Source organism: Drosophila subobscura, chromosome E (assembly GCF_008121235.1).
Source record: "Drosophila subobscura isolate 14011-0131.10 chromosome E, UCBerk_Dsub_1.0, whole genome shotgun sequence".
Taxonomy (NCBI): domain Eukaryota; kingdom Metazoa; phylum Arthropoda; class Insecta; order Diptera; family Drosophilidae; genus Drosophila; species Drosophila subobscura.
In genome coordinates this window covers 17,118,902-17,143,335 of record NC_048531.1, presented here as the reverse complement: position 1 = coordinate 17,143,335, position 24,434 = coordinate 17,118,902, and the positions used below count along the sequence as shown (strand labels likewise).

Here is a 24,434-nt window from a genome sequence, read left to right as displayed (position 1 = left end):
ACAAAAGCTGAAAGTGTATGGTCAATTTGAGTTTATTGTTCAATGTGATTAACATTAACTTAGAGGTAAACTATAATTGCAGTTTAAAGTTTAAATTGATTTCCATTTGTATGCGTTATGCGTAAATTGAACGGCTCCAGAAGAGCATTCCATCGGAACCGTATTCGGAATGCTCCATTGAAGCTGTACAAAGTCCTTAGCTTACTTTGAGAATGATTACAACAATGATTGATTGTATTTTAAGTATAGTAGATATCTGCTTGGGACGGCTGCATTCTAATAAGGGCTGCTGTGGCTGCAGCTCCTAGTCCTAGTTCAGGGTTAAGTGCAGTAGTTTAAGTTAAACAATGACAAGAAGTTGTTCAGGAAATTCAACTAAGAACGTGATGTGTGTGGATTGGTTTGTGCTTCTGTAGGTGGCAGTAGGGCAGCACATCCGATCCGATACGATAAATTAATAAATTACGTGTAGCTGTTAAAGTATTAAGTAGATACGAGTACAAATATCACCTGAGCGTCGGCTGCTGCATTCGTTGTTAGTTCGAGTGTTTAAATTATAGTAGTAGTAGTAGCTAGGTAGGTAGGGTAAGCATAATACGTGTGAAAGAGGGCTGTGATGCCAAGAGACACGCTAATGACTGCACCACTGCTTAAAGTGGAGTCTCTCAAAGAAGGGCGAGTCCAACACCGACTGTGCGAAACAGAGTTCCAGCTCCAGCAACCATTTGACTGAGCCGCTGCGAAGAACTCTGCGACATTAGCGGGCAATGGAGACGGGACCCAGCCATTGCCCGGTAATCTCTGCACAAACATTTTGCAAAACCTAAGATGCTACGCTTAACCTAGGCGACCGCTTGATCCTGTGACCTTACAGACTAATTGGCTCCCATTCTTGCTTCGACGGAGTTGACGTTGACTACCGCAGCGGCACCCTGCGCGACAGAATCTCATCCTGACAACTGATTTAAAACACTTTGAGTGTTCCATTTGCATAAATTTGGATAGGTTAAATTTTGAATTTTCACATTGAGGCGGCACCCGGACCCGGGCTGCGTTTAGCTGCTGTGCGAGAAGGCGGTGTTCGTGTAGGGTCCACTGTAGATTGAGCTGCCGGAATTGGACACCGTCTTCGTGCTGCGTCGTGCCATGATGCAGAGCACTGCTGCAACCACAGCCAGCATCAAAATCAAACCAGCAATGGCAATGGCTATGGCAAAGGTGCGCTGCGACACACACAGAGCGTCCTCCAGAGTCTACAATTGAAATGAATTATCAGAAATTATGGAGTTTGTATTATGAGTGGACTTACCTTCTCTTTGTAGACCGCATCATCGTCACTGTCGTTCGCATTCTCATTCTCGTTGACGTAGAGGCCGGAGAATACCTCAATCGTGGCCGGTAAGCCTTCCTCGTCCTTGCTGTCGACAGCAGTCTGACGCTTTGGCCGCTTGCCACTGCACAGAGGCGCCTCCTGGCACGTCGGATCTTCCAGGGCACAGAGGCGCACATTGCACTGATAGTAGACGGAGGTCGTGTATGGGAACTTGTGGGCCGGGAAGGTCACATTAGCGGCCAAGCGATCCTGCGTGTAGTTGAATTGTCCCATGATCTCGTTGTCCATGGGACAGCTAGAAAACCAGACAAGATGTGAATTTATATAGATTCGTTGTAGATAGTTTCTTTTGCACTTACCCATCCTCTCCCACCAGTCGCTGTTCTCCCCAACCCAAGCCATCACGCACGATGCAGTCGGTGACATGAAGACCATAGATCTGCTGTCTATCGATGCTGATGACAATCGTAAGAGGATCCCCAATCTTCACGTCGTCGGCTATCTTGTGCTCGTCATTGTAGATTTTCATGTGGCAGCCGGGCATGGGGATTTCGTTGTTGCTGACATCCTCCTCCTCGAGCGGGGCATTCACATCGTAGACATCCTCCTCGTCCAGTTCATCGTCGCGCTGCTTGTCCAAGGATCTGCCATAGTCCCGGCGATCCTCGCTGCGCAAGGCCTGTGGCTTCTGCGAATGCTTGCGCAGATGCTTCTTGGGCTTGATGGCTGCGTCGCGGCTTTTATAGGCACAGCGCACATGGTAGCCACGTCCCAGATCCGTGATGAGCTTCAGGTGAGGCTGGAGCACGATTGTGTTGAAGAATTCAATGCCGCCATCGTCCTGAAAGGCAAAAATAATCTTAATCTTGATGGAAAATGGAAATTTTAAGCGTACATCGGATGCCAGGGTATAAGCCAGTCTTTCTAGTCAAACCTATTTCTTTTCTTGCCATTCAAATGGAAATTCTAGGCGGTGGCTAACAAAAGACTTGGACAGCAAACTCGTTGGCATCTCTCACAGGGCAGTGAGCGGTGAGTTGGTGCCAAGAAGCCATACATCCCAGCGACTGGAGAACACACCAGCTACCAGCTACCAGCAAGCACACACACACACAGCCCCTTCTCATTATGCATTCAAATTCACGCTCCGTTGCAGCCAGAAATCGCTTTGGAGCCAGAAATAGCCCCTCGCCAGCCAGAAGTTAATGTGCGATTCAGTTGCCATCCAAGACCAACAGTAAGTGAACTGATGTTGTCATAGAATGGTGCTAGCTCCGATCAGCCAAGTGTGACGTCTCGCCGCCAGGCCCCGGCCAGGAGATCTGTGGGCCTTATCTCCTCGCAAATTAGCAAATGTTTTCCTGATGAATTTTAATTGCAGGCCAGGCTATGATGCAATTGTGATTGGTATTTCCTCTGTCTGGATAGGCGATAGGCCATTGCCTCCAACCCTGACGCACATTTGGCATTTCTCTGTCCGCACCTAACGGTTGTCGCCCATTGCCCATTGCCCATTGATTCTTGTGCTAATTCCGCTGACAACGCAACGCCACGGCAACAAATCGAGTACACACATACTCGTTGGCACTAGCGGTAAGGGGTAAGGGGAAGCGGGCTCGGAAGTTTTGTAATTGGGTCTCTACAGATTTTGGGCACGGAAGTTCTTCATTTAAGTGGACTCTGACACGGGGCGGGGGCACTCTTAATTGGTAGCGTTGTTTCGAAAGGCATTAAGTGGAAGCCGGCTTAGTCCGACCCCATGCGATTAATTGCCCAAAGCAGACGCTGAAGCGTTTCCGTCGCTGCGCTGCTATTGTCTGGCTTAAAACAAGCTGAGGCACGGATAGGTGGAAAAGAGAGAGAAGAGGTGTGCGGGCTGCTTCCAGCCTCCAAGAAGAACCTCTAAGAAGCGTTGACAGTTAGGTTCTCAGCATCGCGGCTTCAGCGGCACAATGGGCCAATAAAAAGCATAATAAAATGACATTTAAGATTTCAAGCACAAGCGTCAAGAGAATCTAACGGTAGAAAGAGCCATTATGTCATTATGACACTTCTCTCCCGCTCTTCCCAAAACAGAGCTGTGAATGTGAATGTGTGCGTGTTTTTTTGGAAGCACGAACACGAAAAATTGTTGGGATGTAAATGCCTGATGAGCTGCAAGATATTTGGGGCCTGTGTAAACAGGTTCAAGCTGGAATGCGTGGGAGTTGCCTTCATCGACCAACTGACCTTCGCTCCAAACACGGCAGCGGCAGCGGCAGCAGCGTCAATCGCATTATAATATCAATAACAGCAATAAAACGCCGCTTACATGTCGTTGCACACTTTTGGCCTTTTCACGGCCAGCCACCAGCCAGTGGCATTGTCCGACCGCCAACGTTGCCAGCGTCAGAACAAATCGAACTCGACCGGGAAGATGATGGAACCCAAAGGGTGCGGGGTAAGCCCTAATTGGATCGCTACTTGCTGGGGCCATGAAAAATTGTGATTTGATGTGTGTCTGCGCGAACGAAGAGTGCACACTTGCGAGCTGGCAATGAAGTTGTAGTTCTGAGCTCATCATCTTGGTGGCAATTAAATTTTAATTAAAACAATATTTTTCTCGCTTCAGAGGGGCCTCCTCCCGCTGCCCTGTGGGGGCACCTGTTCGTAGCTGATTTAATTATGCTTGACATGCGCACTGCGCACAGCACGGATCGTCTTGGCGCGACCCTCAGCTCGGGGTGGCAGTCACCAGTCAATGGCAGCGCTGTGGCAAGTTGTCACGCGACTCTCCCACCTTGCATTCGGAAAGCTGAGCTCATCGTTTTTGAGCGACGATGACGTAAGACAGGCAGGATGCCAGCCAAGCGGTGGCCATTAGCCGAGTGCATGCTGGCTCAGTGCCGCTCATCGTCTTTAATGACAAACATTAAAAAGTAGGTACACACTCGTACATATCTCGAGTCCAGCCTTGACTGCGTCTGTTGATTTTTCCCGCTGTTGGTCCGCAGCAAACAAACCATTATCGATTCTGGCTTATTGAATGCTCGACGCAAATTGTTTGAGTCAATACTGGAAGGCGGCTTGGCCAAGGACAAAGCAAAGACAACGCCAGAGACTCGGACCACAAACTCAAAGAACATGGCAGCCATGTACAGTGCGTCTGGAAACTATTTACCAATCTTCTAGCAAACGAACACACATTGCAGGTAATGCATTGCCACATCGATCGAATCAATCCGCTTGTCGTAACTGCAATTAACATTTGCAATTTCAACAATTGTGTCAATCCAATTGAGCGAAAGGAAAAAGCAGTCGAAGCAGCTGCAGCAGCAGCGGCAGAAAATTACAAAATGCTGGCCCCATAAATGCTGGGAAAAATTACGTTAAATATGTATCATAAGCGGGTACCACTGGCTCCGGGTTTAGTAGACCATAAACGTGTCTCTGCTGTGCTGCTGATGCGTGAGCTGTAGCCGCATTTAGCCGGGCCAAGTGCTAATTGAGATTTCAAAATCCCATCAGATCCCAGCACAAAGTCAGTGCGTTGTGTGATCGAATGAGCCAATAAATATGCTCGGCCATAAACGCGTTAGAGCTAGCTGGACAAACTCTCGACTGAAATTTATATGGCACATCTGGGCCGTCTTTGGGATCATTCGATATCATTTACAGGGACATGGCAGGCGAGGCAGCTTGTCATGCTCGCTGAGGCGGTGCCTATAAATAATACCTGATCGGATTTAATGTTATGAAACCCCAAGAAATCTAGTTTTTTGTTAGGCTTTAAGAATTACTAATATGAAACGATGATGGCCACATCCATTAGGTTCTTCTTGCCATCTGCCGTACCTAATGACTGCTATTTTAGTTAACAAGTCTTGACGCTATACAAGCCATTTATCCACCATTAGCTTAGTCACTGAGTGCGTGTGCTGGTGGTGAGCAGCGTCAACCTTTCAATTGACTAATCATCTTGGCATATGGATTTTACCTTGTAACCAATGACTTGAATTGCCTTATAGGCGGGAATGCTTTTTAAATTTGCATGCGAAAAAGGCAGAACGAGTTTGCTTGGACATCTGCTTGAGTGGGAGCACAAGTTAGAGTCTCGTCACCCATTATGGAAGAGACCCATCACATCACATCAATTTGGTTCTAGGCTATCGGCTGTGACTTACCGTCTCCTTGGGCATCGTGTTGCAGCTACGCAGGGGCAGCTTGTACCGCAGCGAACCCACGTGATCTCTGCGGGGGACACGGATATAAAAGCGATAGCAATTACAACGATCTAATCTAAATTGTGATCAGCACGCGGCTCTCACTCACCTGTACTCGCTGAGGCATGTGGAGTTCTTGGATAGGCCTTTCGGGTAGATCATGCCACTGAACAGCCCGGTCTCGTGGTTTGGCGGGGCATCTTTGATGGTGATCAGCATGGAGCCCGATAGGCATTTTATCCGCACGCTCGGCTCAATGGCTGCCTTCGAGGTGGGTGCGCCCCCATCGGACTCCGCCTCAGCCGCCGCGATGGCGTCACTTAGCGAACTTTGTGCATCCTCTGCAAGGAAAAAAGAAATTATGAAATGCAATAAAGTCGCAGATAAACATGACAGGCGCACGCTCCCCAAATGGGAATGTTTGTGTGCAGCTGGCAAACTACAGTTAGATGTGGATGAGGATGCGGTTGCAGTTGCAGTTGCATCAGCTGCTTCCACAGTGAAGTAACCTCAAGAGCCGTTAGCACAAGTCATGAGCGCACAACAAAACAAAAAGCCAAGACAACAATGGCCCAACAGATGCCCATGGGAGCAGTATTTAGTCGAGGTTGGAGTCGCAGTGCAGCTCCAAGCTGTGCCAGCATGCGGAAGAGCCAACAAACAGCGACAACAACGGTACGTTCATGACATTGAAAAGCCATTGAAGCGGCAACAACAGCGCACCAAACCCACCGGGGGGAAGACACAGCACAGAAGCGCTCGTGGGCCTGGCCTGATCCGCAGCCATTAGAAAGATGCCAAGTTCCTTGAACTTCAGCAGACGATTCGAGACATGGCCTGGGATTAGGTTGGGCTCTTGGCATTTCCTGCTCGATGCCAGCGCTCACGAAGCCAAAACAGATCAGACCAGACCAGACCAGAAAGCCATTGCAATGCCAAGAACTCCATGCTGAGTTGTTGCTCTGACACCTCCACCTCCTTCCCGCGCTCGCGTGCTTGGGCTCTTCTTTTTGCACTCTTTCGTGGGCCCATCCGAAGGTACACAACTGGTCCGAGGAAGAGCTCTACTCTGCTGCGGCACGTTCGCCCTGCCAGTTCAGTTGGCTGTGTGTATACTTTGGATGGGATGCGCGGCAAGGCGATGTGATGCCTCCGCAGTGGTTCAACGAACCTTGCAGCATTTCGCATCACTTACCTCTGTTTCTGTTCTGTTCTATGCCAGCATGTGGCTGGGCAAAGTAATTGCATGCAACACGGCCACGTCGTCGTTGTCGTGGCTGGAGCCGGTTTTTGTGGTGCCTCCACTCCTGCAGTGGACTGCGGCCAGCACATAAAACATTTAATGGCTTTCTATTATGTATAATTTGTGAAGGGGAAGAATTGCAATACCCAGCAGATCTCAAATATAACAAGAGAAGTAAACTGCACTTATACATACATACATATGTGAATTAGTGTTGGACAGCACCAAAGTATTGCTGTCCTTGTTTCACTAATGCAAAGGCAAGGGCAGCGAAAAAACAAACAGAAAAAAAAGAAAATGGCAGACGTCGAATGGATAGAACGAAATTCCACAATCAATTAAATTAATACAATCTTAAAAAGTTCTTTCGGGATACGAACATTTCCTTACTGCCTTCCTCGATGGCTTGGTTGCTTTTGCGACTTCGTGAAAATGGACGGATCCTCAGAACGGACAATGTGGGAGTCAACAGTGAAATTGGGGTCAGCCTCAACTGATCATTGATCCCTGCTCCCACCAGATTTTTATCCCGGTAACCCGCTGGCTCTACCACGACTGGCCCCTGCGGAAGCTGCAATCGATGAAGATGATGAAATGCGTTTGCTTTGGTCAGCTCCCGGTACCGTCTGCTGTGATTCGTGCCAACCGAATAGAAGACGCAAATGCTGGACTATCGAAATTGGAGAGCGTCGGGAAAGAGTCCCAACCAGCTTCGCCAGTCCTCACAATTCTATTATCGCTCCAGGCATGCTTCCACCAAGCACTTTGACCCGGACACAACTATCCCGCAGGCTGCCGTCCCGTTAGGAGCTACTAAGCACAGGCTCTCCTACCAGCAGTTCCTTAACTATCTGCAGCCGCTTTGGGCCATCTAGGGGATACAGCCGTTTTGCGAGGCCGAAAGGAAACAAGCCGCAACGTTTGCTGTCGTTTTTCAATGAGGCAGCTTAAGGCGCCACATGAATGGACTTTTGTTTGCCATGCGATTATGTGCCTGGTGCTGGCAACTCTTTTGGCCCACAGTCAAGAGATTTGGCAACCCAACAAACGACAAAACAATGACAAACACCACGGCAAACCAAACGCTGTTTCCATAGCGATGCAACAATGGCAGATTAGAGAGAAATGTGGGCTCTTAAGTGGATTGCTGCTCATAACTAATTAGGTAATACTTGTAGAGCTCATTTAAACACTAAAGAGTCCAGCCTAATGATATATGTCTATGTATTTTCAGATGCCACAACCGATTCGGGAACCAGTTTTCCCATAATTCAGCATTTGGAGTCAATAGAATTTATCGAGGAGGGGCTTATTGATGGATGGATTTGTGTACTCACTGACTGCCGTTGGTATCTGTGCTGCGTGCGTCGTCAGAGCTGCGATTGTCTGCAAAGAAAGTGGAGACAAGTCACTCATTAGCATAGTTGGGATAGTAGTGGCCGCGCGAACCCCGGACTCCTGCCCAGACCCCATGGCAGGCGGACCATAAAGCGCTGACATAAATCACGGCAAGCCGACAGTGAGCCCCAGCCTAATCCAGCCGAGACACGGCAGTAGGTAAGCTTCTTTAATTAAAGTGCATAGAAAATGCAGCAGAAATTTCGTTTTCGTGTTGCAGGCAGATATGGGGGAAACATTATATTCTCACGATTCTAAGGCTGCGCTGTGCCTGTGATGGCGAAAACTTTCGCCAGCCTCTTGCGCTGGGTTAGAGTTGAACCTGAATCCAGGCAAAGTCTCTGCTGGAGTCGAGGTTGAGTCGGGGCCAAGCGGCTCAGAATGAAGCGGAGCTAGGCATGGGTCCAGTGTTGTGCCACTTTTGACTATGCTTGCAAGCAGGAGCGACCGAATCGCGTTTAGCATACAGAGAGAGAGTCGGGTCGGCTGTCCGTCTGTCCGTCTGTTGGCCACCTCATATCCAGGTTAATCGCATTGGCATGCAATTGTCATTCGGTGTTCTGTCGGCTGATTGATGTGTTTACCGGCTGCTCTGGCTGGCCTGGTCTGCCAATTTTCCATTTCAATGGGCCCAGAATGGGGCTACGGATTGTGGACTCTCAGATAAAACTTACGATTAAGTGCAGCGCCGTGTACAGTAGGTCCATTTGCGTGCCCGACTTCATGGTGCGGTGTGAGCTGTAAAAAAGGTGAGAGAAAGACAGAGATTAGTGCCGTTGCTTGTGAGACCTGTGAGATATCCGCGATAACCGGTTCCAGACACCCACAATACACGTATATCAATCGGATTATGCTAAATCATTCAACACACAACTCGCACCAACAGTTCTGCAATGGATTGTTGTTGCTTGGGTTTGCGCTTGGGTTCGTTGCCGGCGGGCAAACTTTCTGTTTGCCAATTGGGTCAAGTCAACAGCCCAGCCAAAAATTCGGCTCCAATGGCAACAGCATCGCGTGCGCGGATCTTGCAAATGGGTTAACATCGGCATAAATATTGTACAACGGTTCAACAGTGACTGAGTAGAAGAAGATGGAGGAGTTGGAGGAGGAGCTGATGCTGGAGGCCAGTGGCCAGAAGCATCTTCAAGTACCACACAACAGAGCCGAAGATGGACAAACATCCGTCAGTGCAACTCATGCCGGAGACTCATTGTGGCATGACTCTGATTTCCGCTATTACAACACAAACAGAAGCAGTGGCTGGACTGGACTGGACTGGACTGGGGAGTACACATTACGAGGAATTAAACACATATCAATAACCGGGCATGCTGCACACATGATAAGCACTTTTTAGCTTCCTGCAACGTATACACGGGGTCCCAGTGTTGTGTGAGAACAACCTGACGGCGAGTCATGGCCAGGAAGAGACAAAATCACCTCCGTTTGTTGCCAGCTAGATGATTATCTTTGGGGCGAACCGAAACAACAACATGCGGCTTACGTTGATGGCCAACAGGCAAGGCGATAATGGCCGGAGGCAATGATTTGTTGCTGTTGTTACAGCCTACTGCTGCTGCCAACACATTTCATTCAACAGATATGATGTCACAAGGCCCGAACTCGACTGCAGCGACTCGCGACTGGATCAGTTATTATTATCCAAGTGCTGTAATCTCTTTGAGGGGTTTTTGAGGAGAAGCCAGCAACTGGGTCAATAGTAATCTTATGGAAATGATAAATTGTAAACATTATGCACCGAGCACACACACACAAACACACACACACCAATCACCAATTTGTCAATGCTGGCAGGCAGGCCCACACTTCCTCAACAATAAGCCAATGTTCCAAAACAGATTGGGATCGCGGAGCGGATCGGATCGTCACTCAAAGCTGAATGCAAATTGCCAACTGACGCCAGCAACAGCCTCACAGCCCATCCCACAATGGCAGTACGGAGCCGGTAATTCCAATGGCAGTGCAATAAATTAGCTAAAATTAGCGAAAATGACGCAACCTGCTCTAACAGAGACAGAAATAGTAGATACGAGTATGTACTCCCAATTGAAAACGCAGCTCATGCAGGCAACAAAAACATCGACCTGGAAAATGCGGCTAAGCACGCCAACGAATATTATGAATAATGACTTTGATTGGCATCTGCTCTCGTTACCTAGTTCGGCAAAAAAGTAAAAGAGGAGAGCAAAAATAATGCCAAAGTGCCATTGGAAATGGGAGCTGAGCTCTGGCGGCTGACCTTCAATTACGTTCGCCTGCGATAAGGGAAATTGCAACAAATTCAACTTTCACGACTCTGCGAGTTCAGCAAATGAAATTAATAAATGTAAAGCAATCGAAGAAGACAGGAAATTGAAGTTCCTTCTGCCATTTGTATTCTCCGCATGGAAATGAAGAACCAACTCGGAATGGATGTATCATTTCCAATGTAATTTCCTTCCTGCTGCTGCCCATGATTCATTGACTATTCAAGTCGAAGCACACAAAGTATGCGTGCTTGTTGCAAAGAGTGTGCATTGAACTGCAACGGATATTTTCTGTCGATTTGAATCCATTTGACACACATTTCGGAGAGCAACAAAGCCACGCCACACTAAAACGTAAACAAATACGAGGTAAAAACCAACAAAATGCTCCGTGCAACTGAATAAATTAAGTGTGTGGTGTGTGTGTGGAGTGTGTGTGTTTTGCGTGCCAACGAAGAGTGTTTTACTTTTATTTTGTTTAAACAATTGCATTTTCATTGATGTGTGGAGTGCTCTGCTAATGTGGCGGCAAAGTGACCTCGCGTGTTTCCATTTTCCCTCCAACTGCTCCAACGTAATTTATTTGTTTGTTAAATAGTCAACGAGGGTATGCAAAAGCGAAAATGGTACGCTTAACTTTTACAGCTTTCTGCTTGAGCAAAATTGTTAGGAAAAGCCAAAAATAAAAGGCATGAAAGGGCATGAAAAAAGCGCGTAACTGTGCGTTAAATTGCGCCAAGATCAAATTGGAAAATTAAATGTTAATTGCCCGTTTAATTGTGGGGCCAGGCCAGACTCTAATATCTGATTATTCGGTGCCGCCTATGGATCAATTCATTCATCAACAAATTAGGTTGCTCCACATACAAGAAGTACCTGCGTAAGCGGGGCACATTAATCAAACGAAAGAGCTGAGGGACCCCGAATCCAATGAATTGGGTTACTTCATTAGAAGCAACAGCAGGAACAGCGCTGCTTACAATTAGAATATCAGGCGATTCCCATCTCGAGATGTTTAATACGATGCAAATTGCCAAAGGCTATACACAAAATACATGCAAAAAAAAAAAGCGTGTTAAGCACACACGGCATACATACATATGCATACATATACATAAGTATTAACCGCAACACAAACTCAGCTCTGACCCATTTGAAATGAGCAGGCGGGTAAAGGAAAGAGTGAAACAGAGAGACCGGACGGACTGAGAACCTAACTTTCGGTTGCGTTGCGGTTTGCCGCCTGGTGTGGGGCGGATGAAGGGCGGGCACAGGTAGAAGTGCCATAAAAATGAGAAATCTCCCCAAGCCAAGATCATCTCTCTCTCTCTTTCTGTCTCTCTCTCGTATATACTTATACATATGCATACTCGTATTCGGGTCGGCACAGAGCCAATGTTGTATTATGATCAATCAGCATAGCGATGCGTACAGCTAATTTTACTGCAATTTCGCTGCCATAGAAAGTAAAGTTGGGGCTGGTTATGTTATGCCTCTCTCTCTCTCTCTCTCTCGAGATCTCTGGCTCTCTCGATCTTGATTGTAATATGCAGGCGTTAGGCCTAGCCTTGGCTATGCCACCATTGTTTGATTATCCCGCATTGTTCTTAATGATGGTAATTAACGAGTCGAAGTCGAATAAAAAAGGGTCAAATGCGCTGCAGTCTCTCCACACGCATATTTCGTTGATTTTACAGTTTGAATGAGGTCAGGCATGGCTTTTGTTTCTTTAGCTTTTACTTTTACCCAAAAAACTTCTAGTGGCAGTCGCCGCAGGTGCTTGAATGTCTCTCTCTCTCTCTGTATCATCGACTTTGCGTGCTAATCAAACACTAAAGATCAATGGCAATTGAAGAATCGACGACTTTCACCTGCTTGTGTATGCAGGGGCAGGGACAGAGACAGAGACAGGGGCTTTGGCCATGAATTAGAATTTCAAATGTGGATATATCACAATTAGCTGACATTTGATTGGGGGGATCGCATTCGATCGCAGGTAGTCCAGGCAGTCAGGCTCACGACTGCCATCTCAGGTCTCAGATGCAAAGCAAACGCAGCCAACGAATCGGAACGAAGTCTATTTTGTTTACCCGCTTTACGGCCTGCTCTGGCGTTGCGTCAAGGTCATTGCAATTGTCTCGTCGCCGCCGTATTGTGTTGAGTCCCAACACAATGCGCAAATGAACTAACAATGCTTTAATTTGCTGTTGGCCAATTGCAATAAACGCCAACGCCAATTCCCATTGTGCTGGCCACATTTATAGGTTTTGATTTGGCCAATCGCAGTGGCAGCCGCAACTTTAACTTTAATTTACGCTGCAATTAAAACAAAGTGAGAATTTTGTGGCAAAGTGCACATCGTTAGCGGCTAAATGGTCGTCCCCACCTTTTTGTTTTGGTCAAAATGGAATGGCGGCCCCTCTCTTGGGGTGTTGTCCTTGTGCAATGCTTTGGACCAATATGAGCTGTGGCCGTTGCCAAACGCACCTTTGTGCGGTAAACTGGAGCGTGGAGACATCTTGCCACATCTTGCGCGAATGGACAGACGCTGTGTGACCAAGTTTGGGTGAGACCAAAACGCAAGCCGCTGCCTGCCCAATTTCGTTTTGCTCTGTCTCTGGCGCTTATGTAAGTTTTCTGCCAAAGTTTTTGCAGCGTTGATTTGTCAAGATGTCCAATTTGGCTTAGCGGCTGACTGGCAATATGCAAAATGCTTATTGACACCCCCACAACAGCAGCCTCAAAGTATTTTTTGACGCCTAATTTTGTGGGTTACAAGTTGTGCCACAGGAAAAACAAAACAAAAAAAAAAAACAGCAGACGAAACAAACGGCAAAGAAATTCGCATTGAACGTGACTCGGGCTAAGCTGTAGACATGAATGTGTTTTGATTTTTATCAGGCCTGGTCTACAATATTTCAGTTTTAGCCATTTACTTTGCGCTCTTTGCTTTTTGCTTTGCGTCTTGCCTTTGCCTTTTTGACTGGCGCCCATTGTTACCCGCCGCCGCTGTTGTTATTTGTTTGCCTTGCCTGAAGGCAGCTTCAGAAACTCGTTTTTGTAGTTCCGTTTTTTGCTGTAGCTTTTGGGTTTCTGCTGTTTCTGTTTCAGCCTGTCTAGAAGTACTTAAAATGAACGCTGCCAGCGACATTGGCAACGGCTACTGCTGCGGCTGCGGCTGCTGGTCAACGAGCTTAGCACGAGAATAATTCGTCATTAAAACCCATTTATTGTAGCGTATTTTAAACCCGATGAGGGAATCGACTGATGAGCTACAGACACGAGCAATGCTAATTACTTGGAGCCCGCTCTGACCTCATAATAACTTTATTCGTCTCTCCTTTCTACATCTGTTTTGCAACACTGATGAGTTCCTACTACAAAATGATCTCATTCTCTGGCATAAACGAGGGAAGAACTGGGTGTAGTGTTCGTGGTACATTTCCTACAGTTCCTTTTTCATGCCGGCTAAACTTAGACCCCGCGCTCAAGGCAGTTCAAGAGTCAGCATTAGACACACCCCAGTTAAAGCTGGGATTTGAAAGTGTTTTTTTGGAATGAGTTGAGTCGAGCATTGGTACAGCTGGAGCCGCAGCCTCTTATTCAATTGCAGCTCAGTTCAGGGGGTTTTTGCGTGGGGTTTGTCTAAGGTAAAAGCCTGCATTAAGTCAGCTTGGTTTTAGCTCTAACTGCGACTGTGACTCCTGGTCGGGAGGGGGAGAGAGACAGACGGGGGTAACTAGCCAGACGACTTTTCATTTTGAGCCAAAACAAACACGAAATTTGCTGCACATTGTCCAGGCAGCAGATCGGACAAGTGACTCATGGCTAAACGGTGGGATAGGCGTGGCACGCCTCTGGCTAGCAAACGGTAACTTTTGGGTTTTTGCATAATTAGCGGCGAGCGCCAACGTGTCGCGTGAGTAATGCGCTCGGGCAGACGACAGACCGCCGCTGAAGCCAAGTTTGTTGCTTAAGTCTTTCGTCGTCAACTGTAAATCAATGAAGAGTATGTTGCAAAAAAGAAATGCCGCACAAGCGGGAAATCTAACGTTGTAAAGTTCTTTAAATTCGGTTGAATGAACCCACAATTTTGTCGGTGCTTTCTTTGGCTGTTCTTCGGGCAACGTTTTTCAATGCGAAAGATTATAAATCAAATTATTAGACAGCCGCAGCACACCTTCGGAAAGCCCACACGTTGTCTGGGTGTACAGTTCATGAACCTACCCAGTGGCAAATTCGTCATTCGATTAAAGAGAAGAAACAGGCAGATTGGCAGCCTCTCTCTCTTAAGTGAGTCTCCCCACAGTCACATAATCGCTAAAAAAGTCATATGATTATATATAACACAAAAATTATACATATTTTTTCCGTCTTTATTGTATTTTGTGCTTCCTTCAAGGTCACTCGGAGCAGTTGTTATATAAACAAGTTAACTACACGATCGCCAAGAAACTGGTATTCCAAGCAGAGTCGAGAGCTGTAGAGCTGGAGAGCTCGAGCCACTCGCGGATTCGCCTTTTTAATTATACAAAATGTAACGCTTGCGTTGGCGTTCCTCAAACTTCGTGGCAAAACAAAGCATTCTGAGAATGTTGTGGCAGCCGCCAACCCACAGATGAGAGAACGAACCGGAGACAGAATGTTGCGGGGGCAATGCTCATACATAAGGCCATTATTCATCATTCATGGCAGCAGGCGTTGCATTCAACACAAACATTAGAGCATTACATTGGCCAGACAATATTTTGATGGCTAACAAACCACAAATTAACCAATTAATAGGCGATGCATCAAAAGGGAAAGGCCAGAAGGCTCACTCCACATGGCCTAGCCGAGTTCCCAGCGTTCGGATGATGTAAGCCGCGGCCTCATCCTCACTCAATGTCCATCAATCAAATTTTCTAATTGCTTCTTTTAGACGCCAACCCAGCAACTCGAAACGAACATTATTATGATGACCCCTTCCGCCTGGGTGGATGCTGCGTCGAAGTGCTAAAAGTTCGACAGGGAGAAGCTCCGACTTTCGGCTCAGCAGAGCTCCGCCATAACGCTGGCACTTTTCCCAGGCAAATGATTAATGTTATACGCACACAGCACTGAGAATTGGGAAATTGTTTGGTCAGCCAATTAGCAACAGAATTCTGGCCACACAATGAGTGCGTGGAAAATGTGAATGGACTTGGACTTGGTCTTGGATTTAAGGTCTCCCGATGACACATTACTTATGCCGGACACACGCACAATCCAGAGAGGGAAATGGAATGAGGTGGGGGGAGACCAAAACGGATGTCCGTGATGTGGCTGTTCAAACAGCAACTGCAGTCTGCTTCTATTTTGAGGCATGCCACATGCATCCCATCCATATTTGTGTCCCCAGACACACCGGATGATGTAACCATCTGATCAGCGAACTTGGCAGCCAATTTTGGCCATCGCCAACCTTGGGGAAACAGGTTCAATGCAGTTGGGGACAGTTTTTGCTCGGCAAAACGCAACAAACTAAAGTCCCATTTAATTTGCACAGAAAACAAATTCAGCCGGAGATGCAGCCTCCTCCTTTTCCACTGCCAATCGCATTTTCTTCAAGTTTTTCAGGCGAAACCAAACAGCGAACCGGTTTCGTTGATGGATTTTTGGCAGATCCGCGCAGCGTGAGTCGAATTATGAAGTCATCTTTTCGAGGTTTTTGTGGGTTTCGGCAAAAGCTTCGATATCTCGAATATATCGAATGTGGAATTTTGTTGTGGCTTGCAACTGTTTGCCTGCCTAACGGTCCCGACTGGCACTCACCTCTGTCCAGGTTGTCCAACTTCGCCCTTCTTGTGTAATCCAATGCAAATGGTTTTGTGATGTTTGCTTTTTTAACGCTGTGGCTGGGTTCAAAGTGGTTGGGGGATTGGCCAAAATGCTGATGAATTTTAATTATTTGTAGGGTATTTTCGTTTCACATGAGTTTGCAGCTTTTGTTATTGGCATTAAGTGATTTTTGCGCTTCGGCTTCCTCTTATTATTTATCCGTGTTTGGTGGCCAACACTGGTTTTACCACACACAAGAGTTCCCGAAGAGAAACAGAGAGCCAAAGAGCGAGAGTGAGAGAGAGAGAGAGAGAGACGGCTTTAGTGGATTTTAGTTGCAAATATTTTGAGCTGTTTGTGCCTGTTGGCTGTTGTCTGTTTCCCGTTGCCTGTTGCACGTTGCCTGCTGCCTGTTTCCCGTGGCAAGACAAAAGACGCGACAGAAACCTCCACAAACTTTCCGACACTTTTACACTTGCCCCAAAACAACGCGAAATATTTTTGTATTCAAACGAATTCACAAATCATTCAGCACGAATTTTTAAGCTGCCTCGGTTCAACCACCCGCCGAGCGTAATATCTTCCCAAGGGCAGCAGCCAACAATCCGAAGACCCCAGACGACAGACAACAACAACAACAACAGCAGACAGCGGTAGGGCGAAGAAACGTTTTCAAAATTCCCAAAAAAATTACAAATAGCTCCACTGGCGTTGCCAATGGGGTTTGCACGATCCAATTAGAACCGGGTAAACACTTATTCTTGAATCTTTAAACGCACTCAGAACTTGGTGTCGATGGGGAGGCACTCGCGTACACGGGAATGGGATCGGAGCGAGGCAAAGCGAAACGAAGCGAAGCGGAGAGGGTCGGATCGGATCTGTCGTGCGATCCGCGTTCGTTAGCAATGTGGATGTCTCTCGCACACCAACCTGGCCAAGACTGTTTGAGCCCGTCGACGCCAAGACCGAGCCGAGTCGAGTCGAGTCGAGACACTCCGAAGAGCCCGAAGAACCGGTCTTGCTTAGAGTCTTTTCGGAGTAGCCTGACTTGAGATTTTCGGAGTATTTGGCAAGTCTGCTCTTAATGTACGCTCTTCCAGCCACTACTAAGCCGAGAGTCCAAGTCTAACCTGGCTATCGATGTCGTCTCTGTCTCTGTCTCCGTCTCCGTCTCTGCATCGGTGTCGTTGGCAGTTTTTCAGCAGCAACACTCGAACCGAGCTGCACGCTCTGGTGGCTCTCTTTGCTAGATACACCCTAGCAGTCGAGTCGGGATTGTCTTTCTAATGAGTGCGCCTCCCCTTTGCATAATTAGAGGTTCAGGCGTCCAGTCGGCCACTGGTCATCTCATGCCGCAAAGGTTCCAGCCCCGGATCAAGCCAGGGCGTCGTCATGCTTGGCCACAGCTTCAGCTAAACTTGGAGCCAGATTCTGCTCGGCTCTGACTTGGCAACCCGTCCGCTGATGCAATTATGGGCAATGTGTGGGCTGTCACCAGAACACCTTGATGACGGCATATATAGCCATAGCCACAGCCACAGTCATAGCCACAGCCATTCCATGGTCATAACTAATCGACTGATCAGGTGGCTTCGTGGATAGAACAGCTGGGCGACAGTTTCTTACTGGTTCATTGTTTGCTTTCTTGCTGCTGTCCATAAATCTTGGCACTTGCATTTACATTTTAGGAACCCAACTCCCTTCCAGCAGAGCCACAAGTACAGGTAGCTGTGGCACATAAAGAAGGGTACGGTTCGAATGGTCCGCTTGTTGTCCATTTCCCTTGAAGTCGAGCGTCGTGTTTCTGCTTATACTTTTAGTTGTATCAATATTTATGATTATTATGCGTGTTCCCCTTGTTGATCTCCTCAATGGAACGAGAAATATGCTCTTAAAACGTGAGAGAATTTCAATGAGGCAGGGAACAATTATGACTGACTGCAAGAAGAACCAAAGACTAGACTCAGTTCGTAGAAGGTCTTCCTTCTGTTTGAAGCGCTCTGCCAAATCTATTAATGGTTCAGTTACATCATACAAATTCTGAAGAGCATTAGCACATGGAAAGATTTCACCCACGCCACAAATTGATTGATATTTTGTGTGTGAATTCAAAGGCGCCCACACACACGGTGTCATGCCAAAAAGTTTATTAACTTCAGCAGACAATAGTTCATGGAAGTTTATGGGGGAGCGGGAAGCCGGTCTCCAATCGAACAAACGGAGAAAAACAACCCCCAACACTTTCATTGTCATGGTCTCAAGGCGTCGGTAGCCGGAAGGACGGGGAGGTGTGCCCCATGCCAATGATAATTCCCCGAAGTAGCCAGGGGTAACTGTCGTCAGTGTTTGGCGGCGGCAAAAGGGAGATTTATTTAGTCAGGAATCACATCAACATTGGGCGACAACTCATTCGATATAGCCACCGAATATATCCGGGAAAACTAGTTTCGAGGATAAATTCTATGTGTACGAGGTCTTGGGATAAATATCGCTAGAATTGTTTGAAGTATTAGCTAGGGACAGGGCAGATTGCTCCAATCTGTTTCAACGGCTAATATTCATCCTCAATGGCAGAGTTATTGTCACGCGAGAAAGAACTTTTCAAGATGAATCAGGAGCTCAACTTGTTGACCCTGACACCTGGCGGGATATCAGATGTCATTTACCCGTCAAAGGGACCGTCGGGACTCGCACTCAGGACGCGAACTGACACCTTCCACCGGCAGAAGGGGCCGAGTACGCTGCTCAAGAAGAAGGGCGCCCAAACGAAGCTGGTGTGCAAGGCAATGGGATCTGGCTCTGTCACGCCACCGGGCAGGAACTCGCCACCGGCGCCCGCGTCCACTCTGCTGAACAGTTCGAAGACGCCGGACTGGAAGAAGGGAAAGTCCGTGGGTCCTCCCTCGCCCACGACGGCCCGCTTCGAGAGCAAGTTCAGCACATTCACGCGGGTCCCGAGCAGCAAGACGGCGACGGTCGTGAAGTATCGGAACCCCAACTTCAGCGACAGCACCTCGCTGGACATGATACTGCTCGACAACGCGAGCATCAAGTCGGATCAAATGGAGATGGAGGTCACCCAGAGACGGGAGAGCACCACTGTGGTCAATGGCCAGGCCAAGAAGCAACTGACCCAGGATAACTTCATCAAGTGAGTGACACACACGCAGCTTGCGGAGGCTTCTTCACTCTGGTTCTTTCACAGATTCCTGAAGGCAAAGGTTGCCATACTCGAGGAGGATCATGCCCAGCATGCCGGTGAGCTGGGACGCCAGAAGGAGAAGCTGGACCAGGCACTGGAGGGGCTACGCAAGTCCGAGAGTCAGCGGGATCAGAGCCTGCACTCCAACAAGCATTTGTCGGAGCAGCTGCAGCGGGCCGAGCAGCAGTACGAGGAGGCCAACCGGCGCCTGAAGGAGCGCCAGCAGGAGTTCACCAGCCAGCAGCGCGAACTGGAGCAGCTCAAGCGCGACAACAAGGTGCTGAAGCAGGGCAATACGAATCTGGAGAATCGTCTGACTCGCAACCAGGAGGAGGCGGAGTCCGCCCGCCAGGCCCTCAGCAAAATGCGCGAGGAGCAACGCGACGAATTGGACACGCACCGCAACGAGCTGAAGGCAAAGGATAGCCGCATCAGGGCTCTGAAGCGGCAACGAGGCGACCTCCTGAATGCCTACAAGAAGCAGCTGTACATGATCGACAATCTGAAGCGGCAGACCAGCTGCATGGAGCAATCGGTGGCCATTGGCTGCGGGGAGAAGGAGTTCAACAAGGTGCTCGAGTGGAACGCCAAGACGTAGTTTGGATTTTAGCTAGAATATCAGACTACTCACTACAGCAATGTGTATAAATGAATGGCAATTAAATTGTATGGTACAGGTCCCCAAGCAATCTCGTTTCAATTATCTGTGTAACTCAATTAGGAAGGAATCATGTGCCGGCCACTGGCTGGACCCTTTTGATGGGTATAAAAGCTGCGAGCGCTGCTTGGTTGGACACAGAAACATTCGCTCGCTTCAGGCACTCACATCAGAACCAGGAGCATCGCAATCGCACACTGCCCACAACGCTCACCGAAGACTGCAAAATGGCACTCCGATTCACACTCACTCTGCTGCTGGTGACCATCCTGGCCATGGCCATTCTGCTGGGCTCCAGCGAGGCGGCCTACAGGAAGCCCCCGTTCAATGGCAGCATCTTTGGCAAGCGCAATGGTTTGGGTAAGTTTCCGGGCGCCCATTCTGGGGGATCATTGAACTTCACTTGACTCTAATTTGTATGCAGACTATGACAATGCCAAGATGAGTGCCGTGTGCGAGGTGGCCATGGAGGCGTGTCCCATGTGGTTTCCACAGAACGACAGCAAATAGGACCACGCCCTCCGACTGCGCCTAATAGAAGTGATCTCAAGCCTACGATTAATGCAATACCAGCAGCAGCAGCAGCAGGCAGGCAGATGCTGTGGCTGCACCTGCAGCTGCAGCGGCGACTAAATGGGGAAAACCGAAACATTATAGAATCATGTAAAATGTTATATTATAAGCCGTGCATTCGCATAAAACTTACGCATTATCATATATAGATACATGCATATAATCATTAAACTTACTGCAAATGAACATGATCCTACTCTACTATTACTTCAAATATTCCTACAGATGATTGCTGCAAGCACACTCGTGAGATACAATTAGATTACAATTAGAATACAGTTTATATATGGCCTGGGCCACTGCTGTTGCACCACTTGCACTTGTTGATCACTCTGGCTGGTGGCTAGTGTACCCTCGGCGCTCGTCCACGGCCCCGATGCCGCAGCTCATTCACGTGCTTGCGCAGATTGGTTATGTAGTCTGTCATGGAGGAGGTGAGTGCCTGAAAGCAACAACATATATTATGGTTAGCATTCAAATGAGTCGTCAGACTCATACTACTCACAGCATCCAGAACGTAGCGAGGGATGTATCCCTTTAGATCTAGACACAACACCCATTCAACGATGCAGCTGTCCGATTTGCCAACGATTTCACGAAAGGCAAAGCCCGTGACTATATTCTCGCCCCTGCAATTGGATGAGAAATTCCGAGAGTGAGTTTCCACGTCATGTTTCCCTTTCGTTTGTCGCCTCACCTTGTGTACTTGGATGTGGGCGGAACAGGAGCGTATTGCACACTAATCGCAGCGGTCATCCAAACCTTATCCGTGGTCGTGCCAATGCTGCTTGGCTTTGTCATGGTCTCTTTCTCTGCTTCGCCATCCAGCTTTTCTTTGGCATCTGAAAACTCATCTTCGTCCAGAGGCGGCGGTTCTTCATCAAAGTTTACTACTGTTCCTAGACTCTTTGCCCCCAGACTGTTGCCCAGTGTGTTGAAGGGCGTTGAGGGACCCACCGATGCGTTGGGGAACTTTGCCCGACAACTGGACACACTGCTGGGCAGAGGCGATTGCGATTCGCCATCGGATATGGTGCTGACACTGCCCTCGCAGGAGCGGTTCAGGGTGCTGTTGTCGTCGTCATCGTCGCTGCTCAGCTTGGGCACATCGTCGTCATCGCAGATTTGGCCATTGTAAAACAGACGACACGACCGCAAGTTGACAAAGTCGCGACTCTTTACCATGCCACCACCACCTCCGATGGACACCTGGTAGGTGATGTCCGTGTAGGAATTTATTTTCTATTCAAAGGAGTTCCGTGTGAGCAAAGTTATTTTCTGAAGTCTTGTGTGTGGACTTACGCGCACTATTTTCGATTCCAATAGGGCCGGATTCCATTTTGGACAGTCCTCAATGCGGTAGAAAAGATCTTCCATCAGAGCCTTGGCGGGATATTTGATGCGTGCCTGTAAAACGAAATAAACTCCATGTAAAGTAAGGCTTTAGTTGTAGAAAACGAAGCGCATACGTACAGTCAGTTTGTATATTTTTCCAATCTTCTCCCGCTGCATGCTGTGAATGGTGTCGCCCTTGTGGTTGACTTTTTCCACCTTCCAGTCACAGGACTCAATGATCTGATAGGCCTTGCGCAGGCAATCCAAGCCCATTTGGTGATATTCCTCATCCTGAAATGGAACCAATCAAGGGATATCAAGATCAATTGATTTTTAGAGGCATTAAAGTACCGAAAACATGGAAACAGTTTTGTTGCTACCGAAACCGAATCAATCGTTTTTATAGTCGCCAGACGCTCTGTCGTTATTATTCCAAAATGTTTTTAGAATGCGCATACATGAATAGCTTACCTCTTCATCTTCTTCGTCGGAGTGGCGAGCTGTGTCCAGCGGTGAATAAAAATTAGTCACACTCTGCGGCGGTCGCTCATTCTCAATCAAGATGGACGGCTGTACCAAAGGTGTGCGATCATTCGTAATCAGCGCTGCAATAGAGTGCAACACAATTAACATATTGCAGTGAAAAGGGAGCCAAGCTGTACTTACACCTAAAATAGTGCTGGGCATGCCGCTCCTGCGGTATGACCCGACAGTCTAGGAACCAGGCCTCGCCCCAAGCCAGTATGAATGAAGTGATTATGAGGATGACTTCGAATACTTGTTGCTTGGCTTGCAGCCACTGTGGGCAAGGTAAGGGAAAGATGGTTATACAAATTCTCTTCGGGATGTGCCATTTGCATATCTTACATTGAAAACAAAAACCTTGGAGATGAGGAACAAGCACGAACAACTCGTCGAAAGCTGTAAAGAAGAATTATCAGTTTGGGAGCATCAATTAACCTTCGAAATAAACCTACCGCTATAATGGACCAATGATTGATGTACATCATGGCATAGAAGAAGATGAGGACTATGAATCGGCACAGCGCTATGGCCACCACATCGAATAGCGATGTGTAGATGGTGTACTCCACAATTTGTTTGTGGAATGCCTGGAATATATTGTCCCCATCAATCTGAAAGTCGAAATAAATCAAAGTTTATGCATTTCGACACAGACAATCAACATACCACAATGCAAATGAGCCACAGCAGCGACACAAACACCAGATCGAATGTTACGAAGAGGCAGAAGAAGCGTCGTACCACAGACATGCGTCCATCTTGCATGTAGCCGGCCAGGAAGTCCTCCGTTATCAAGTTGATGGAATGTGTTCGCGCTGCTATTAAAATATGATCGATTTTAGTCAGAACTAAGGGCTTACCGGCAGCTCTACTTACACATATCATATTGCATGTTGTAGGCATTATTCCCGTGTCGCGCGTTGGACAGTAGGAGCTGAGCAGCATTGCGGGCATCCACTGAATCACTTTGAGGCATGGCAGTCGGTGGTCACTGAGCTTAGCTCATTTTATTATCCGCTATAACGACACCACAGCATTGGTTAATATTGAAAAAATCGCTGAAAATGCGCTTATCTTTGATTGATAGTGCAAAATCAGAACAATGAAAAAAAGACATGGAGTAGCTCAGTGTGTGACTAATTCAAAGGCGTATAAATAGGCAATTATGCTTACGCCGATAAGAATTGAATTAGTCGCCATCATACTAGGTGTTCATGCCGACTTATTAATACATTTACCATGTTCATTTATACATTCAATTAGCAGAATTTACCCAGAAACCAGGCTAGGAATCTGGAACACAGCGTAGAGCTATACCGTTACGTATATAAATATACCAATACAGTATAAATATATTCGCAACTTTGCTTTTTCTTTGTTTTGCTTCGGCCATAAACAAAATTTCTAACTGTACACCCGCATCATTCACAATAAGAATTCTACAGCTCTATTTACCTTAACTAATAGTATTCGTTGCACTTTGTTCTTATAGTATATATAAAGGCGACAAAAGGCGCCAGTAAAATTGGGATCAATCGCTATCTAATTGCATTACTTTTATATGTTAATTATAGTTGCATTTATGAACAAAAGGAAAAGAAAAGATAATGTAAAAACAGCTGGTCAGTGTGGATTATTTGGGTGGCTCTTAAATACCAGATATACCTCGGAGGAAAATATATTTTGTTGGTATTTTATACTCGTATGGCCGTATGACATTCAACTTAGCTTAGCGGCGTAGCTGCCAAGACAAGGATAGTCTTATGGGAAAAGCATGCAGTGAGAGCGAGATAAGTATATGATACCATTTTGGTATAAATACATACATATGTATGTATACAATGCTTTTAATGTTTATATGTACATATGTATATAGTAGGTCCTTTCCTTATTTTCACA

At 47.3% G+C, this 24,434-nt stretch overlaps 4 protein-coding genes and 1 long non-coding RNA gene across 8 annotated transcripts; 3 read left to right on the top strand and 2 right to left on the bottom strand.

Annotated features, from left to right (window-relative positions):
* Positions 1–14: 14 nt before the first annotated feature.
* On the bottom strand, positions 15–17,192 carry LOC117892208. 2 transcript variants are annotated; one of them, XM_034798308.1, is made up of 9 exons: positions 17,022–17,192; positions 16,237–16,480; positions 8,851–8,914; positions 8,116–8,164; positions 5,645–5,876; positions 5,497–5,563; positions 1,693–2,174; positions 1,310–1,628; positions 15–1,253 (listed from the first exon to the last, which is right to left on the bottom strand). In XM_034798308.1, the coding sequence occupies exons 3-9, from the start codon at positions 8,899–8,901 to the stop codon at positions 1,056–1,058; spliced, it is 1,398 nt and encodes a 465-aa protein (XP_034654199.1). In that variant the 5' UTR covers positions 8,902–8,914; positions 16,237–16,480; positions 17,022–17,192; the 3' UTR covers positions 15–1,055. The 2 variants fall into 2 exon arrangements, with proteins under 2 accessions (XP_034654199.1, XP_034654200.1); XM_034798309.1 differs by lacking the exon at positions 17,022–17,192 and having other exon boundaries at positions 16,237–16,498.
* LOC117892214 lies at positions 8,215–15,519 on the top strand. The gene is made up of 3 exons (XR_004648708.1): positions 8,215–8,335; positions 14,846–15,301; positions 15,365–15,519. It is a non-coding gene; the product is annotated as an uncharacterized LOC117892214 (long non-coding RNA).
* Positions 15,551–24,151, bottom strand: LOC117892206 (steroidogenic acute regulatory protein-like). 3 transcript variants are annotated; one of them, XM_034798304.1, is made up of 12 exons: positions 23,991–24,147; positions 23,412–23,552; positions 23,202–23,353; positions 22,988–23,146; positions 22,878–22,931; positions 22,677–22,809; positions 22,482–22,615; positions 22,149–22,301; positions 21,978–22,082; positions 21,373–21,917; positions 21,181–21,304; positions 20,774–21,117 (listed from the first exon to the last, which is right to left on the bottom strand). In XM_034798304.1, exons 2-12 carry the CDS (start codon positions 23,509–23,511, stop codon positions 21,019–21,021), a joined length of 1,758 nt encoding a protein of 585 aa, XP_034654195.1. In that variant the 5' UTR covers positions 23,512–23,552; positions 23,991–24,147; the 3' UTR covers positions 20,774–21,018. The 3 variants fall into 3 exon arrangements, with proteins under 3 accessions (XP_034654197.1, XP_034654195.1, XP_034654196.1); XM_034798305.1 differs by having other exon boundaries at positions 23,202–23,350; XM_034798306.1 differs by lacking the exons at positions 20,774–21,117; positions 21,181–21,304; positions 21,373–21,917; positions 21,978–22,082 and adding an exon at positions 15,551–15,624 and having other exon boundaries at positions 22,145–22,301; positions 23,991–24,151.
* Positions 18,638–20,138, top strand: LOC117892209 (testis-expressed protein 9). Its single transcript, XM_034798310.1, has 2 exons — positions 18,638–19,393; positions 19,448–20,138. Exons 1-2 carry the CDS (start codon positions 18,810–18,812, stop codon positions 20,040–20,042), a joined length of 1,179 nt encoding a protein of 392 aa, XP_034654201.1. The 5' UTR covers positions 18,638–18,809; the 3' UTR covers positions 20,043–20,138.
* Positions 20,233–20,861, top strand: LOC117892211 (neuropeptide SIFamide). Its single transcript, XM_034798311.1, has 2 exons — positions 20,233–20,462; positions 20,527–20,861. Exons 1-2 carry the CDS (start codon positions 20,330–20,332, stop codon positions 20,610–20,612), a joined length of 219 nt encoding a protein of 72 aa, XP_034654202.1. The 5' UTR covers positions 20,233–20,329; the 3' UTR covers positions 20,613–20,861.
* Positions 24,152–24,434: the final 283 nt, after the last annotated feature.